Source organism: Pipistrellus kuhlii, unplaced genomic scaffold (assembly GCF_014108245.1).
Source record: "Pipistrellus kuhlii isolate mPipKuh1 unplaced genomic scaffold, mPipKuh1.p scaffold_m20_p_11, whole genome shotgun sequence".
Lineage (NCBI taxonomy): Eukaryota > Metazoa > Chordata > Mammalia > Chiroptera > Vespertilionidae > Pipistrellus > Pipistrellus kuhlii.
This window is the reverse complement of record NW_023425416.1, coordinates 52,249,974-52,262,543: the sequence shown is the minus strand read 5'-3', so window position 1 is coordinate 52,262,543 and position 12,570 is coordinate 52,249,974. Positions and strand designations below refer to the sequence as shown.

The 12,570-nt window shown below is 69.1% G+C and overlaps 1 protein-coding gene across 1 annotated transcript; it reads right to left on the bottom strand.

Moving 5' to 3' along the window:
- Positions 1 to 2,001: 2,001 nt before the first annotated feature.
- On the bottom strand, positions 2,002 to 10,814 carry NCKIPSD (NCK interacting protein with SH3 domain). Its single transcript, XM_036432337.2, has 13 exons — positions 10,550 to 10,814; positions 7,972 to 8,081; positions 7,609 to 7,810; positions 7,396 to 7,492; positions 6,774 to 7,264; positions 5,221 to 5,391; positions 5,029 to 5,115; positions 4,759 to 4,897; positions 4,599 to 4,679; positions 4,150 to 4,278; positions 3,959 to 4,051; positions 3,714 to 3,886; positions 2,002 to 2,887 (listed from the first exon to the last, which is right to left on the bottom strand). Exons 1-13 carry the CDS (start codon positions 10,718 to 10,720, stop codon positions 2,684 to 2,686), a joined length of 2,148 nt encoding a protein of 715 aa, XP_036288230.1. The 5' UTR covers positions 10,721 to 10,814; the 3' UTR covers positions 2,002 to 2,683.
- Between the last annotated feature and the right edge of the window lie 1,756 nt (positions 10,815 to 12,570).

Sequence of the window (12,570 nt, the reverse complement as noted above, 5' to 3'; positions counted from 1 at the left end):
CCGAACAATGGCTTTAACTCTTCCATCAGTGAGTTTAAACCATGAAACGTCCGACTATCCACCTCCTTGTGTGGAGCGCCCCGTGGGCAGGACCGGCGGTGACCTGCGGGGGCAGGAGCGGAGGCAGCCCCTGCCCGGCCTTGGCAGCCCCCAGGGCCTCCCGGCGCTGGGGGACCCCCCCAGGCTACACCCCTCCCGCCAGGGCGCGGGATCCCCCGCGGCTGCGGGCCGGCTCCTCGGATCCCGGCGGCTGCCCCCTAAGACCGTTCCCCCTGGGGGGGACTAACGGGAGCTCAGCCCTCTTCCCGCCCCGCAGTCCGGCTCCCCCGCCGCGCGGCTCCGGACGCGGTCGGTGCCTCCGGCCAATGGCAGGCGCGGCGGTGCCGACGCCACGGGACCGCGGGCGGCGGGTGGGCGCCGGGCCCCCAATCGGAGAGCCCCGTCTCCGTGGGCACGACGTGAGGCTCTGCCCGCGGGACGCATTGTCTGGGGACCGGGGCTCGTGGTCCCGGCGCCGGCGGAGAGATGCTCCGGGAGACGCTCCGCCCAGCGGCCCGCACAGGCGGCAGTGACCACGGCCTGCAGCGCCGGGCAGAGGGGGGGGCGCCCCCGGACCCAGGCGGGGTCGCTCTGGGGCCCAGAACACCCCGGGGTGCGGCTCCCGTTGGGACCCAGCGGAGAGCCCCGGACTAAGGCCTCGCGCCCTCCCAACTGTAACTATGACATCACCACCAACCAATCAGACGGCGCGCTGGTTGGCCTCTCGACACCTTCGCTTCCGGGAGGCGGGGCTTCCGGGGGCTCCTCCTCCGAGCGCCGCCCGCTGGGCCCGAGGCGGGTGAGCCCAGAGGCGCTTTGCCCGGTCCCTGCACCTGCGGACGCCCTGCGGCCGGAGCTTCGGCCCATGCAGGTCTGGGTCCCCCAGGGCGTCTGCCTCCCCTACAAACACGGCAGAGTCCCCAGGACAACTGGCAGCGGCCTCGGTGCTCCCGCCTCCCGGCTCCGTCCGGAGGGCACGGCCGCCCAGGTCGGAGTTTCAGGAAGAAAATCGCGGCCTCCGACTCCGCTCCCGGGAGAAGGAGCGGCTGGGAGCCGGCCACTGACTCTGGGTGACCAGGGCGGCTCCAGGAGCTCCGGTCCGGTGCTCTGGCCTCGCCTTCCTGGGGACCCGAACCAGGGACCCTCCCCTCCCCGCGTCTCTGCCTTTTTCATCCCAATGAGAACTTAAAGGTCGTGACCGGAAGTCACAATGTCAGGGATGAGTCTGAATGTGTGGGGTCACCTGATAGAAATGGCCTGGGGCAGCCCCGGCTGGCATGGCTCCGTGGGCAGAGCGCCGGCCTGTGGGCGGTAGAGTCCCAAGTTCAGTTCTGGTCACAGACACCTGCCTGGGTTGTGGGCTTGATTCCCACTGGGGGGGGGATACGTGCGGGAGGCAGCCATGACTCTCATCATTCATGTTTTTCCCTCTCTCTCTGAAATAAATTTTTTAAAATCATCTTGGGTTAAAAAAAGGAAAAAAAATGAAAACCACTGACTGGTTGGAGTCTGGCACTGAGTTCCTGGAATCTCCTCCCCGTACAGTGGGAGTTTTTTAAACGTGGGAGCCCACAGGAGAGTGCAAACCGAACCCCCTGTTTGCTCAGATACTCTCTATCCCACCATAATTCCCAAACTTCTGCCGAAGCCGAGAAATGCGGCATCTCGCCTGGCCTCCTGACCAAAGAGACAGGAACACGGAGCCGGGCAGGGCCCAGGCCGGGGCAGGGTTCCGACAGGGAGGAAAAGGTCTGCGTTCACAGGGACATTTGAAGCGAAGCCTGCGGGGCAGCACCTGCCAGGACCTGTGGCCCCGAGGAGGGAGCTCCGTGAAGCAAGGCTGGACAGGGGCTCCGGGCCTCGGCGGACAGGCTGTCCGGGTCCTCACCTGAGGGCTGGAGAGGGCAGGACAAGCCCCAGGGCCCCGCCACCCTCCTCCCACCCCAGGATCATACAAAGAAGCCTGTTTCCAGAGGCAGTTTATTTCCAAAGGTGAGCAGCAGCACACAGGAAGCTCACATGGCTTTTCAGTCTGCGTGTTTACAGAGAAAACAGAATCTGTCACAGGCTTTCTCGGCGCCATCGCCCCATGCTGAGGCTCAAGCACCGGTCTCCCAAGTTCTGCTTTCGAAGCAGCATCTTGATCTAGGCCCCTGAGGGTGTGGGGGAGGGGACTGACCCCTGGGGGGCTGGAGAGGGGAAGCACATGAGCGGCACTTATTGCAAAGCTAAGGCAAAAGACAGAGCTAGCGGGGGTCTCCCCTCTCCCCCAGGACACAGACCAGGCAGGCTGGGGATGGGGCCCCGGCCCAGCCTGAAGCAGCAGCAGGACTCCGAGTGTGCGTGTGCCTGTGCGTGTGTGCACGGAGCGGGGGAGGGGGACATGCTGAAGAGGCAGCCGGGACGCGGAGGGGCCTCAGCTCACACACATTCCCTCGGCCCCGGCATTGTTCCCAGAGCGTGGTCCCCAGTCCTGCACTTGGCCCCTCGCATCAGCCCTACGCCAGGGGGCGGGGGCGGGCCCTGCTCAGGATCCTTCCGCCTCCGCACCCCTTGACTCCCTCCTCCGAGCAAAACATTCTTGGGCCAAGCCCCAAGTCCCCATCGCTGGCCAGGGCGGCAGGGAAGGGCGGGGAGGGCGGCGCTAGCTGGGGGCCTCGCCCAGCGCCGGGAACTCCTTGCACATCTCCCGGACAATCATGCGGTCCATCTGGCACTGGGGCGAGGCGTCCTCCTCCGCCAGGATGCGCCGCAGCGTGGCCTGCAGGTCCGGCAGCCGGTGGCGGTGCTGCAGGTAGGGCGTGGAGCGGACCACGGCGAGCATCAGGGAGAGGTACTCCATGCGCAGCTGCGGGGGGAGCAGGTGAAGCTCAGGGTCCCCGGGCCGCCGCATGGACCCCGGGCTGGGACACAGGGAGGCTCCCAGAATGCACTTGGCAGAGCTGGCCTGCGTAGAGTGAATCACCCGAGACAGAAAGCCCCGGGAGGCGGCTGCCTGCAGCAGTTCTGGCTCAGAGCGGTGGCAAGAAGCACCGGGGAGACCCCGAAATTCACCGAGAGGGTGGGACGTGGTGCCCAGAGGGGGAGGGGAGCCGAGCAGGGTCCTGGCAGCCACAGGAGGTAGCAGCGGGCTGAGCCCTCCCCTCCGTGCAGTCAGCGCTCAGACAGCCCGCCCAGGCCCCGGCCCACGGCGCAGGTGGCTGGAGCTCATCCCTGCGCTGCGGGTTCGGGGCAGGGCACACATCCACGTTGGGGGTTCAATCCCTGGGCGGGGTGGGGCCTACAGGAGGCAACCAATCCATGTTTCTCTTTCTCATCAATGTTCCTCTCTCTCTTCCTGTCGCTCTCTCCTTCTGCCTCTCTCTAAAGTCAGTAAGAACATGTCCTCGGCTGAGGATTCAAACATAAAAACAACCCTCCACACTCCACCCCCGCCCTGGTGCCCAGCCCGGCCCCTCCGGCACTCCCAGCGCTCCTGGAGGCCCCTCCTGGGAGGCGCACGGCCTGCACCCCCACTCCCACTCCCACCCCCGCCCCCACCCCTCAGGGCTCCAGGCTCCCGCTTCCCCCACCCCACGCCCCTGCCCCCCACCCCGGGGCGCCGGCCTCGTGCCTCCAGGTCCCAGCGCTTCCCGCCAGCGGTGGTCACTCCCCCCTTGGCCCCGGCCCGGCACCTTGTCTCCGGGCGACAGGTCGGCGATGTGGCGCACGGTGATGTCGATGAGCGCCATCATGTCGGTGTGGTAGAAGATGTTGGCCGTGGCGGGGCTGGCGAACACGTCCTGCAGGAACTTGAGCACCGCGTGCGGCGGCGCCGGCTGGTGCGTGAAGATGCGCACGGGGTCGTCTGGGGGCGGGGAGGGGGGTCAGGCCCAGTCCCCGGAGTGACCGCCCCGGTCCGCGCACCCCGGGGCCTCACCCCCTCTGTTGAGGAGCAGGAGCAGCTTCTCGGAGAAGACCTTGACGTTGGCGTGCTTGCCCAGGGCGGCCATGACCACGTTCTGCTCGGGGGCTGCGGGGAGGGGGAGGCAGGGGTGTGTGCAGGGGAGGGGGGAGAGTTAGGGTTAGGCGGGCGAGGCTGGCGGGCCCCCCGCCGGCCCCCGGCCCCACCTGGCAGGTGCAGGTTGAGCGCCAGCAGCAGGTTGGTGCAGAGGTCCGGCAGCTGCTCCGCCGCGTCCGAGGGCAGCCCGTCCTCCACGACGCTCAGCAGGAACTGGGCGAAGGGCGTGCCCAGGTGCTCTGCGGGGGACACAGCACGTGCGGCCGCCGCCCGCTCCCCAATGAGAGCCCCTCCGGGGGACCCCCTGCAGGCCGCCGCGGGCCCGGCCCCCAGCCCCCAGCCCCAGCCCCAGCCCCAGCCCCCAGCCCGGTCCGGGCCTCAGCCCCAGCCCCCAGCCCCAGCCCCCAGCCCGGTCCGGGCCTCAGCCTCAGCCCCAGCCCCAGCCCCAGCCCCCAGCCCGGTCCGGGCCTCAGCCTCAGCCCCAGCCCCAGCCCGGTCCGGGCCTCAGCCCCAGCCCCCAGCCCCAGCCCGGTCCAGTCCGGCCGGCGGGCTCCCGTACCGTAGTGGGCGCAGGGCACGGCCTCGCCCATGGAGAGGACCATGGCCAGGACGAGGGCGGAGTAGCACAGCTTCTGCTGGTCTGGGGGGGACAAGGCGGCCGTCAGAGGCCCGCAGGCGGCACGAACCCACCCCCATGGCAGGGAGCGCCCCTCCCTCACCCTGCGTGTCCGTCTGCATGTCCCGCGCCAGCTCCACGGGCAGCACGGACAGCACGAGGGTGGAGATGATGGCCGCGTCCAGGCTGCACATGGCGCCGAAGCACTTGAGGAGCAGCAGCCGCAGGGATGCCCGGTGCTCCTGGCAGGGACCTGCGCGCTCAGCGCCGGAGCCCCCAGGCCCCGCCCTCCCCAGGCCCCGCCCACCCGTCAGGTCCCGCCCCTCGGGCCCCACCCTGCCAGGCCCGCCCCAGGCCCGCCCCGCCCTCGCACCATCTGGTAGTAGGCCACCAAGGCCAGCACGGACTCAAACTGGTTCCTCTTGCACATCTTCTTGCAGACTTCAGGGTCCGCGTCCGTCTGCGGGGGAGGGCGTGTGAGGTCTCCCTGCGAGCCCCGCGGGCAGGTGAGGAGAGGGGACGCGGAGGGGGACGCGGGGGCCGGCGGCTGGGGCCCACCCCGCACCAGGATGCGCAGCAGCTCGTCCAGGTAGCAGCGGATGACGCCCTCGTCCTCGTACAGGGCCCAGCTGCGCTGCTGGGCGTCGTCCTTCCGCTGCGCCAGGTCCGCGAAGATCACCTCCAGCCGCTGCTGGTCATGGCAGACCTGCCCCGAGGGCAGCGCCGAGCTCAGGTCCTGGGGGAGAGCAGCTCCTAGGGCCTGCGAGGGGGCCGGACCCGGGTCCCGCGCGCCCGCCCGCCACCCCCCCACCAAGGCCTGCTCCCTCCACAGCACGGCCGGCACCGCCAGCTCTCCGCCCTCTCCGGGTTCCCGCCCCCTCGCCCCCAGTCTGGATAACCCCGGGCACAGGCTTCTGCACGGACACTGATGTGGGGGCCAGTAGGTTTGGCTCAGTGGACAGGGTGTTGGCCGGCAGACCAGAGGGTCCCGGGTTCGATTCTGGTCAAGGACATGCACCTGGGTTGCAGGCTCCTCCCCAGCCCAGGCCCTGGTCAGGGCCCATGCAGGAGGCAACCAATCGATGTGTTTCTCTCACATCGATGTTTCTGTCTTTCCCTCTCTTTTTATTTTTATTGATTCCAGAGAGGAAGGGAGGAGGGAGAGAACATCAATGATGAGAATCATTAATCAGCTGCCTCCTGCATGCCCCGCACCGGGGACCGAGCCTGTAATTTGGGCATGTGCCCTTGGCCAGAATCAAACCTGGACCTTTCAGTCCGCAGGCCGATGCTCCATCCACTGAGCCAAACCGGCCAGGGTTTTCCCTCTCTCTTGCTCTTTCTCTAGAAGACCAATGGGAAAATGTCCTTGGATGAGGATGAACAAGATTCTCTCTCCTCCCTGATATTTCTCTGTCTTTCCCTTTCCCGTCCTCTAAAACCAATAAAAAGATATAAAAACAAGAAACTCCTGTGTGCCGTGTTTTCCAACAACCTGCCCCTCATCTCAGACCTGGATAAACCTGAGGCCCCGCCCCCAGTTCTACGCTCCCCGTGGGCCCTGCCGCTCCCCGTGGGCCCTGCCGGCCAAGCACATCCACCTGCCGGCACACACGCTCTTAGGCCACTGCCCCCCCCCCGACCTGACCCCGAGCCCCCAGAGCCCCGGGAGGCCCCACAGTGCGGACTGGGCTCGCCGCTGCCAATCCTGCTCCCTGGCCGTGCCCCCCCGGGGGGTGTCCCTGCACCTCCTCACGTCTGAGCCAGCCCCTTCTCTCCACCGCCCAGGCCAGCAGGCAGCCCTACCCTGCCCTGCGTGCACGCCTCCCGCAGCCAGAGCCCTGGCCACACACACACACACCCCCCGTCTCACCTGTCCCCGCCGGGCCGCCGCCTCCCACACCCCTGTGCTCACTCCTGTCCCAGCCGCCCTGCCTCCAGGCCTGTGCAGGGAGCCCTGGGGAACCCCCTTCCTCCCGTCTCCTCAGGGCTCAGCCCCGCTGTCCGCAGCGCCCAGCTGAGCGGAGGCCCCAGCCAGAGCTCACCCGGCGCCTGCCCAGGACAGGCGGGCACCAGCGGGAGGGGGCGGGCGGGAGCAGCAGGGTGGCCCGCCCTCACCTTGCCTTCCACCAGCGAGAGGAGGACCTGCTCCATGATGGGCGAGCTGGCTGGCACGGAGGCCTGGATGTGGCCCACCACCACGCCGATGGCCACCCGGCACAGCTCGTGGCTCAGGCCCGTGTTCCTCCGCACCAGCTCCATCAGCTCCGCCCCGATGGTGCGGGGCACGGCCGGCTCGGCCGCCGCCTTCTCCTCGCCGGCGCCCAGGCTCAGCGCGCCCAGCGCCTCCAGCTCTGCGGGGGCCGCGGGGGCCGCGCCGGGCCCCGCCTCGGCAGGGGGCTCGGGGAGGGGCCCCTGGGAGGGCGGCGGCTGTGCAGGGGACACGGCGGTGTGCGGGCCGCGGCGGGGCACGGGCGGGGGCGTGGGGGAGCAGCTGGCGCCCGGCTCGGGGGAGCTGGAGCCGGTGTAGAGCGTGTCCAGGGAGGTGCTGCTGACGGAGGAGCCGCCGGACACGGAGCTGCCTGCGGAGGCCGTGGCGGGGCGGCTGCCTGCGGGCAGAGGGGACGCTGTGCCAGCCCCCCCGGGGCCCTACCCGCCAGCCCAGAGCCCCCAACAGCCTGACCCAGCAGAGCAGCCATTCTAGCTCCCTGGCCCACGCTCCCCCACCCCTGCCTCTCACCGCTCCCCGCAGACGCCAGGGCCTCCCGGTCCCGGTCCCGGCGTTTCACGGGTGGAGGCGGCGTGGCCGGCGCTGCGCGGCGAGGCTGGGACGGGATCTGGGGGGGCACCGAGGTGTGAGGACGGGGCCCTGCTCGCCCCGTGGGCCTTCAAGCCTCCGGCAGAGTCCTTAGGGCCCCCCAGGCTGCCTCCCCCCCAGGCTGCCTCCCGCCACCTGGTAGAGGCCTCCGTCGGCCCCCAGGAACTCGGAGCTGGGCAGGCTGTGCTGCCGCTCGAGCCCAGTGCGACACACCCCGTTGGGCTGCCGGGCGGCGGCGTCCAGGTAGTGGTCACTGGTGGACGGGGGCATGGCTGCAGGGCTGGAGGCCGAGGGGCCCCTGCGGGACAAGGCCTCCTTCCGGTGGTGGATCAGCTTCCTGCCGAGGAACGGGGCCTGGGGGTCACTCCACAGCTCCCCGTCTTCACACGCGCCCTGTGGGGTGCTGCCCCCCCAGCCAGGACCTTCCCGCTCCGGCATCTCCACCCCCAGCTCCGTCCCAGCACCCCCCCCTCCCCTGTACCCGGGGGCGCCACTCACTGCAGGACCCCGCGCTGCTCCAGGCTGTACTTGCCCCCTTCCCGCATGGCCGCGTTGTGTACGGCCTCGATGGCCCGGTCAATGGCCTGCAGGGCATCCTGCTCCACGCCCTGGGGGGGGGGAGGGGCCGGCGATTAGACCAGGGGCCACTGAAGGGCACTGACCGCAGGCCCAGCCTGGATGGAGCCGGGACAGAGCGGCACCTCTGCCGCCGGAGCCAGAGCATAGAAACGGGTCCTCAAGCTGCACCCCAGGGAGCTGGGCGTGGCACGGGGGTCCCCTCAGTGTCCACCCCACGGAGGTTTTCCCGCTAAGATGTCCATGAAAGCCCGGAGCCTGGGCAAAAACACAGCCCGGGGACCCCAGCAGAGGCCGGGGACACGCCTGGTCCCTCCCCGGGGGGACTCCGGCTCAGGCTCCTTGAACAAGTCACCCTGGTCCTGCTGACCCTTCACAAAACCAAGGTCACACCCCAGTGCAGCCCTGTCTCCATGGAGACCTGCAGGCCCTGGCAGCGACCACGGGCCACGGGATCACCCCTCCCTCCCCGCCTTCTCCCCCTCCCACCCGGCTCCCAGTCCCATCTCCCCGAGCTGTTCCAGGAACCTTTCTCACACGCACACGCGCGCACACACATATGCACACGAGCACGCACACACGCACGCACGCACGCACACACGCGCGCGCACACATGCACACACATATGCACACGAGCACGCACACACGCGCGCACACACATGCGCACACCCGGGAGCAGCAGTTCTGTTTGTGGCGAAGGACGGACATAATCATGAGAGGCCTGGCCCTGCCCGGAGTCAGCTGCCTGGCCGGGGCGGGCGCAGGGGGCAGCTGCAGGACTGGCCCCTCCCGCCCCCGGCTCCCGGCACACATGTCCATCAGGCCACCAGGAGCCTCCGAACTGAGGCCGCATCACTACACGGCAGGTTTGGACAGACAGAGGGACGCATTCAGCACAGCCACCCAGGGAACGGCAGAGGGGGAACAGGGGCACACACACAGGATCAGAAAGACACTGAGAGGAGGCGGGGCACGGGGGCGGGGAGACAGGCCGCCGGAGGCAGCCAGACTGAGGGCCGGAGGAGGAGACACACGGGGAAACTGAGGCAGGGGGCTGAGCAGAGAAGACGGGAGCCTCCCCGACGCCCCAAGCTCCCAGCCCTACTGCCCCGGGTGGGGCGGGCTCACAGGGCCAGACAAGAGGCAGGACGGTCCTCCAAGGCCAAGAGCGCTCGCCCCGAGAGCCGGTGCGGCCCCAGCAGCCCCACCGCCATCCACCCCGGGCGTCCGCCCCACCATCCCCCCCCCTCTGCCATCCACCCCGTCCCACTCTCTCCGCCGTCCCACCCTCTCTGCCATCCACCCCGCCGTCCCACTCTCTCCGCCGTCCGACCCCCGCCGTCCCACTCTCTCCGCCGTCCCACCCTCTCTGCCATCCACCCCGCCGTCCCCCCTCTCTGCCATCCACCCCGGGCGTCCGCCCCACCATCCCACTCTCTCCGCCGTCCGACCCCCGCCGTCCCACCCTCTCCGCCGTCCGACCCCCGCCGTCCCACTCTCTCAGCCATCCACCCCCGCCGTCCCACTCTCTCCGCCGTCCCACCCTCTCTGCCATCCACCCCCGCCGTCCCACTCTCTCCGCCATTCACCCCCGCCGTCCCACTCTCTCTGCCACTGCAGGTGCCGCTGGACGGTCAGGCGGAGGGTCGGGCTGGGCCCTTCCCTCTGGTGCAGCCAGACGGCATCTCCAAATTTATCCCGTTATTTCCGTCCTGGCTGGGCTGGGCCACGATGCCTCTAAGGGAGGGATTAGGGTGGCCGGGGCGAGCCGGAGGCTGCAGGCCGCCCTGCCCTGGGTCAGAGAGGACCAGCTGCACCCCAAGAGCAAGGCTCTCCCTGGGGACACAGGAGGGGAACGGGGCCGTGGTCAGCAGCCCCCCAGGCTGGGCTCAGGAGGGATGGAGAGTCCGGGAGGCAGGGCCTGAGGCTTGGGGGGCGGGGGCCGGTGGTTCAAAGTGGAGGGAGGGCGGGTGGCCCGAGGCAGGCCTGGGGTGGCTGAGGAGACGGTGAAGACGCTGAGGTCTCAGGCTTTGGGGTCACCGGGGATGGGGGGTCATGGCTCTGGGTCTCCAGGGTGTGAGCGGCGGTGGGACATGGGGGTCGGGGAAGCAGGTGGGGTCTCAGGGGCTCCACTTGGGGGCCTGAGGGTGGGAGGGGGAGTGTGGGCTCCTGGGGACCCAGGGGGACGGGGAGATGGAGAGTCTGGAGTCGGGGATCTGGAGAACTAGCCAGGCCCGGTGGGGCTGGAATCGGGCTCAGCGGGTCCCAGGGTCCGGGGCCCCAAAGGGTCTCAGTCCCGGAGTCGGGTGTGCTGGGTCTTGGGTCCGTGGAGGTGAGCGTGGGTCTGGGGTCCCGGTGCCCGTGGGTTTGGGGTCTGGGTCAGGTTCGCCATCGCCCTCTCCCCGGAGGCCGCCCCGGCCGGTGGGGAGCGGCGGGAGGCAGGGCCGGGGCCGGTGGAGGCCGGCGGGAGGCCGGTCGGGCCGGGCCGGGGCGCACTCACCTGCAGGCGGCGCAGGTAGGCGGGCGGCACGTAGCCGGTCTCCCCGCTGCGCGCCCGCGCCGCCAGCCACCAGTGCGCGCTGCTGCGCTCCAGCACCACGAACGTCTCGCCCGCCGCGAACGCCAGCGCGTTGGGCTCCGCCGAGCGGAAGGCGTACAGCGCGCGGTACATGGGGCCGCCGGGCCGGGCCGGGCCGGGCGAGGCGGCGGCTGCGGAACCGGGACCCAGGCCGCGAGCGCGCGGGCCCCGTGACACCGGCGGGAGCGCGCACGCCGCGCCGCGCCGCGCCGCCCGCCCCGGGGCCACGCCCGCCGGCGCCCCCTGGCGGCCCAGCGGCCGAGCCCGCGTCCCCTCGCCGGCTCCCCGCGCCCCTCCCCGCCCAGAGCCCCTCCCCGCTCAGCCCGAGCGCTTTGGCCCCCGGGAGCCCCCGCCGACGGCCGCCCGGAGGAGTGGTCCCGATCTCATCGCCGGACGGTGCCTCCGCTGAGCCGCTCCGCTCGGACCCGCGGCTCCCGGCCTCTCGGAGTGGCTCCCCGGGCGCCGCCGCCGGGGGGCCGTGGGGGACGAGAGCGAGGAGGAGCCTTGGACACAAACCAGCCCGGCTGGTGTGGGTCAGCCGCTGAGCATCGACCCAGGAGCCAGGAGGTCCGGTTCGATTCCTGGTCAGGGCCCAGGCCCAGGGTGCGGCTCCATCCCCAGAAGGGGCCATGCAGGAGGCAGCCCATCCATGATTCTCATCATCAACGTTTCTCTCTCTCCCTTTCTTTCTCTCTAAAGATCAATAAAAGTATATTACTTTAAAAATAAACAATAAAAACAGAAACCATGCTGGGCCATCACCCGTCCCAAACCCTCCCATCCTGCTACACACCCCACTTCCTCCCTCAGCAGCTTTCCCCTTCCTCTCTCACACTGTATTTTTTCTTAATCCTCACGAGGGCATTTTTTCCCTTTTCAGAGAGTGGAAGGGAGAGAGGGAGGGAAGGAGAGAGAGAAGCATGGATGTGAAAGAGGCATCTCGACTGGTTGCCTCTCACGTGAACCCCAACCCGAGGTCGGGAGGGAACCATGGCCCAGGTAGGTCCCTGACCAGAAACAGAACCTGCGACCCTTTGACCCTTGGGTGCCTGGGCAGCCATCTAACCACTGAGCCCCAGGGCAGGGCCCTGACATGGTGTGGTCTGTTTCCTCTGCCTGGGACACGCTCCCTCCTCCACAGCACAGGCCCTCCCAGCTCCCACTGCTGCCTCTAGGTGTCACGCTGAGGCTGAGCAGGTGCATAGCCGCGTAGCCTTAGGGCTGTTTGACCACTCACTGTCCGTCAGAGGGTCTGAAGGAGGGGCCTCTGGGGACCTCCCATCTCATTCCCCACTGGGAGCCAGGAGCGGGGTTGGGGGCCGACCCAACCAGAGTGTGCAGGGGGCCTATGTGGCTACGGTGGACGTAGGCGTGCTGGGCCTCAGAGGACACGCCGGGGCCAGGAGAGGGGGATTTGCTAAATGGCACAGACCTGTGCTCCTGGCACCAGGCCGAGCCCCGCTCCCCGGTGTCTGGTTCTGTAGTTCAAAACCTCCTGCCACACACACCTCCTCCCAGAAGCCCAGAGCACCGGGCACGGGGCGTTCTCCCGGCGAAGGACAGGACGGCACGGTTGCCGGGGCTCGGATGAATACTGTGGTGACAGGACACCCCTCATGGCACAGCCATCTCTGGGACCCCGCTGCCACAGAGCCATTGCTGCCACAGCCAGAGCCTGGAGCAGCCCGATACTGGTTCCAGGTCCTCTGACATCACAATGCCCAGCCAATGAGCTGCTGCCAGGCTTGGCTTAAGCTGCTCGAGGGCAGGGCAGGACCGGCAGGAGTCCAGTGTCATTCTTCCCAGAGGAGGTGCTGGGACACTCGGTGACGGACCCCAGAGCCATGGGCTGAGGTTTCACGTGTTGGGGTCCTTTGGGGGTCACCTCAGGGGCCTAGGTGAGGGGACTGAAGACCAAGCCAAGAGGCTGTGGTGACTTTAAG

Bases quoted from the DNA above. Each gene is read 5' to 3' on its own strand.
- NCKIPSD (XM_036432337.2), bottom strand. From the start codon at position 10,720: ATGTACCGCGCGCTGTACGCCTTCCGCTCGGCGGAGCCCAACGCGCTG. The intron at 7,811-7,971 runs GTGAGTGGCGCC...GTTCCTCGGCAG, and splicing joins GAGCAGCGCGGGGTCCTGCA to GAAGCTGATCCACCACCGGA. The intron at 7,493-7,608 runs GTGGCGGGAGGC...GTGCCCCCCCAG, and splicing joins CCGACGGAGGCCTCTACCAG to ATCCCGTCCCAGCCTCGCCG.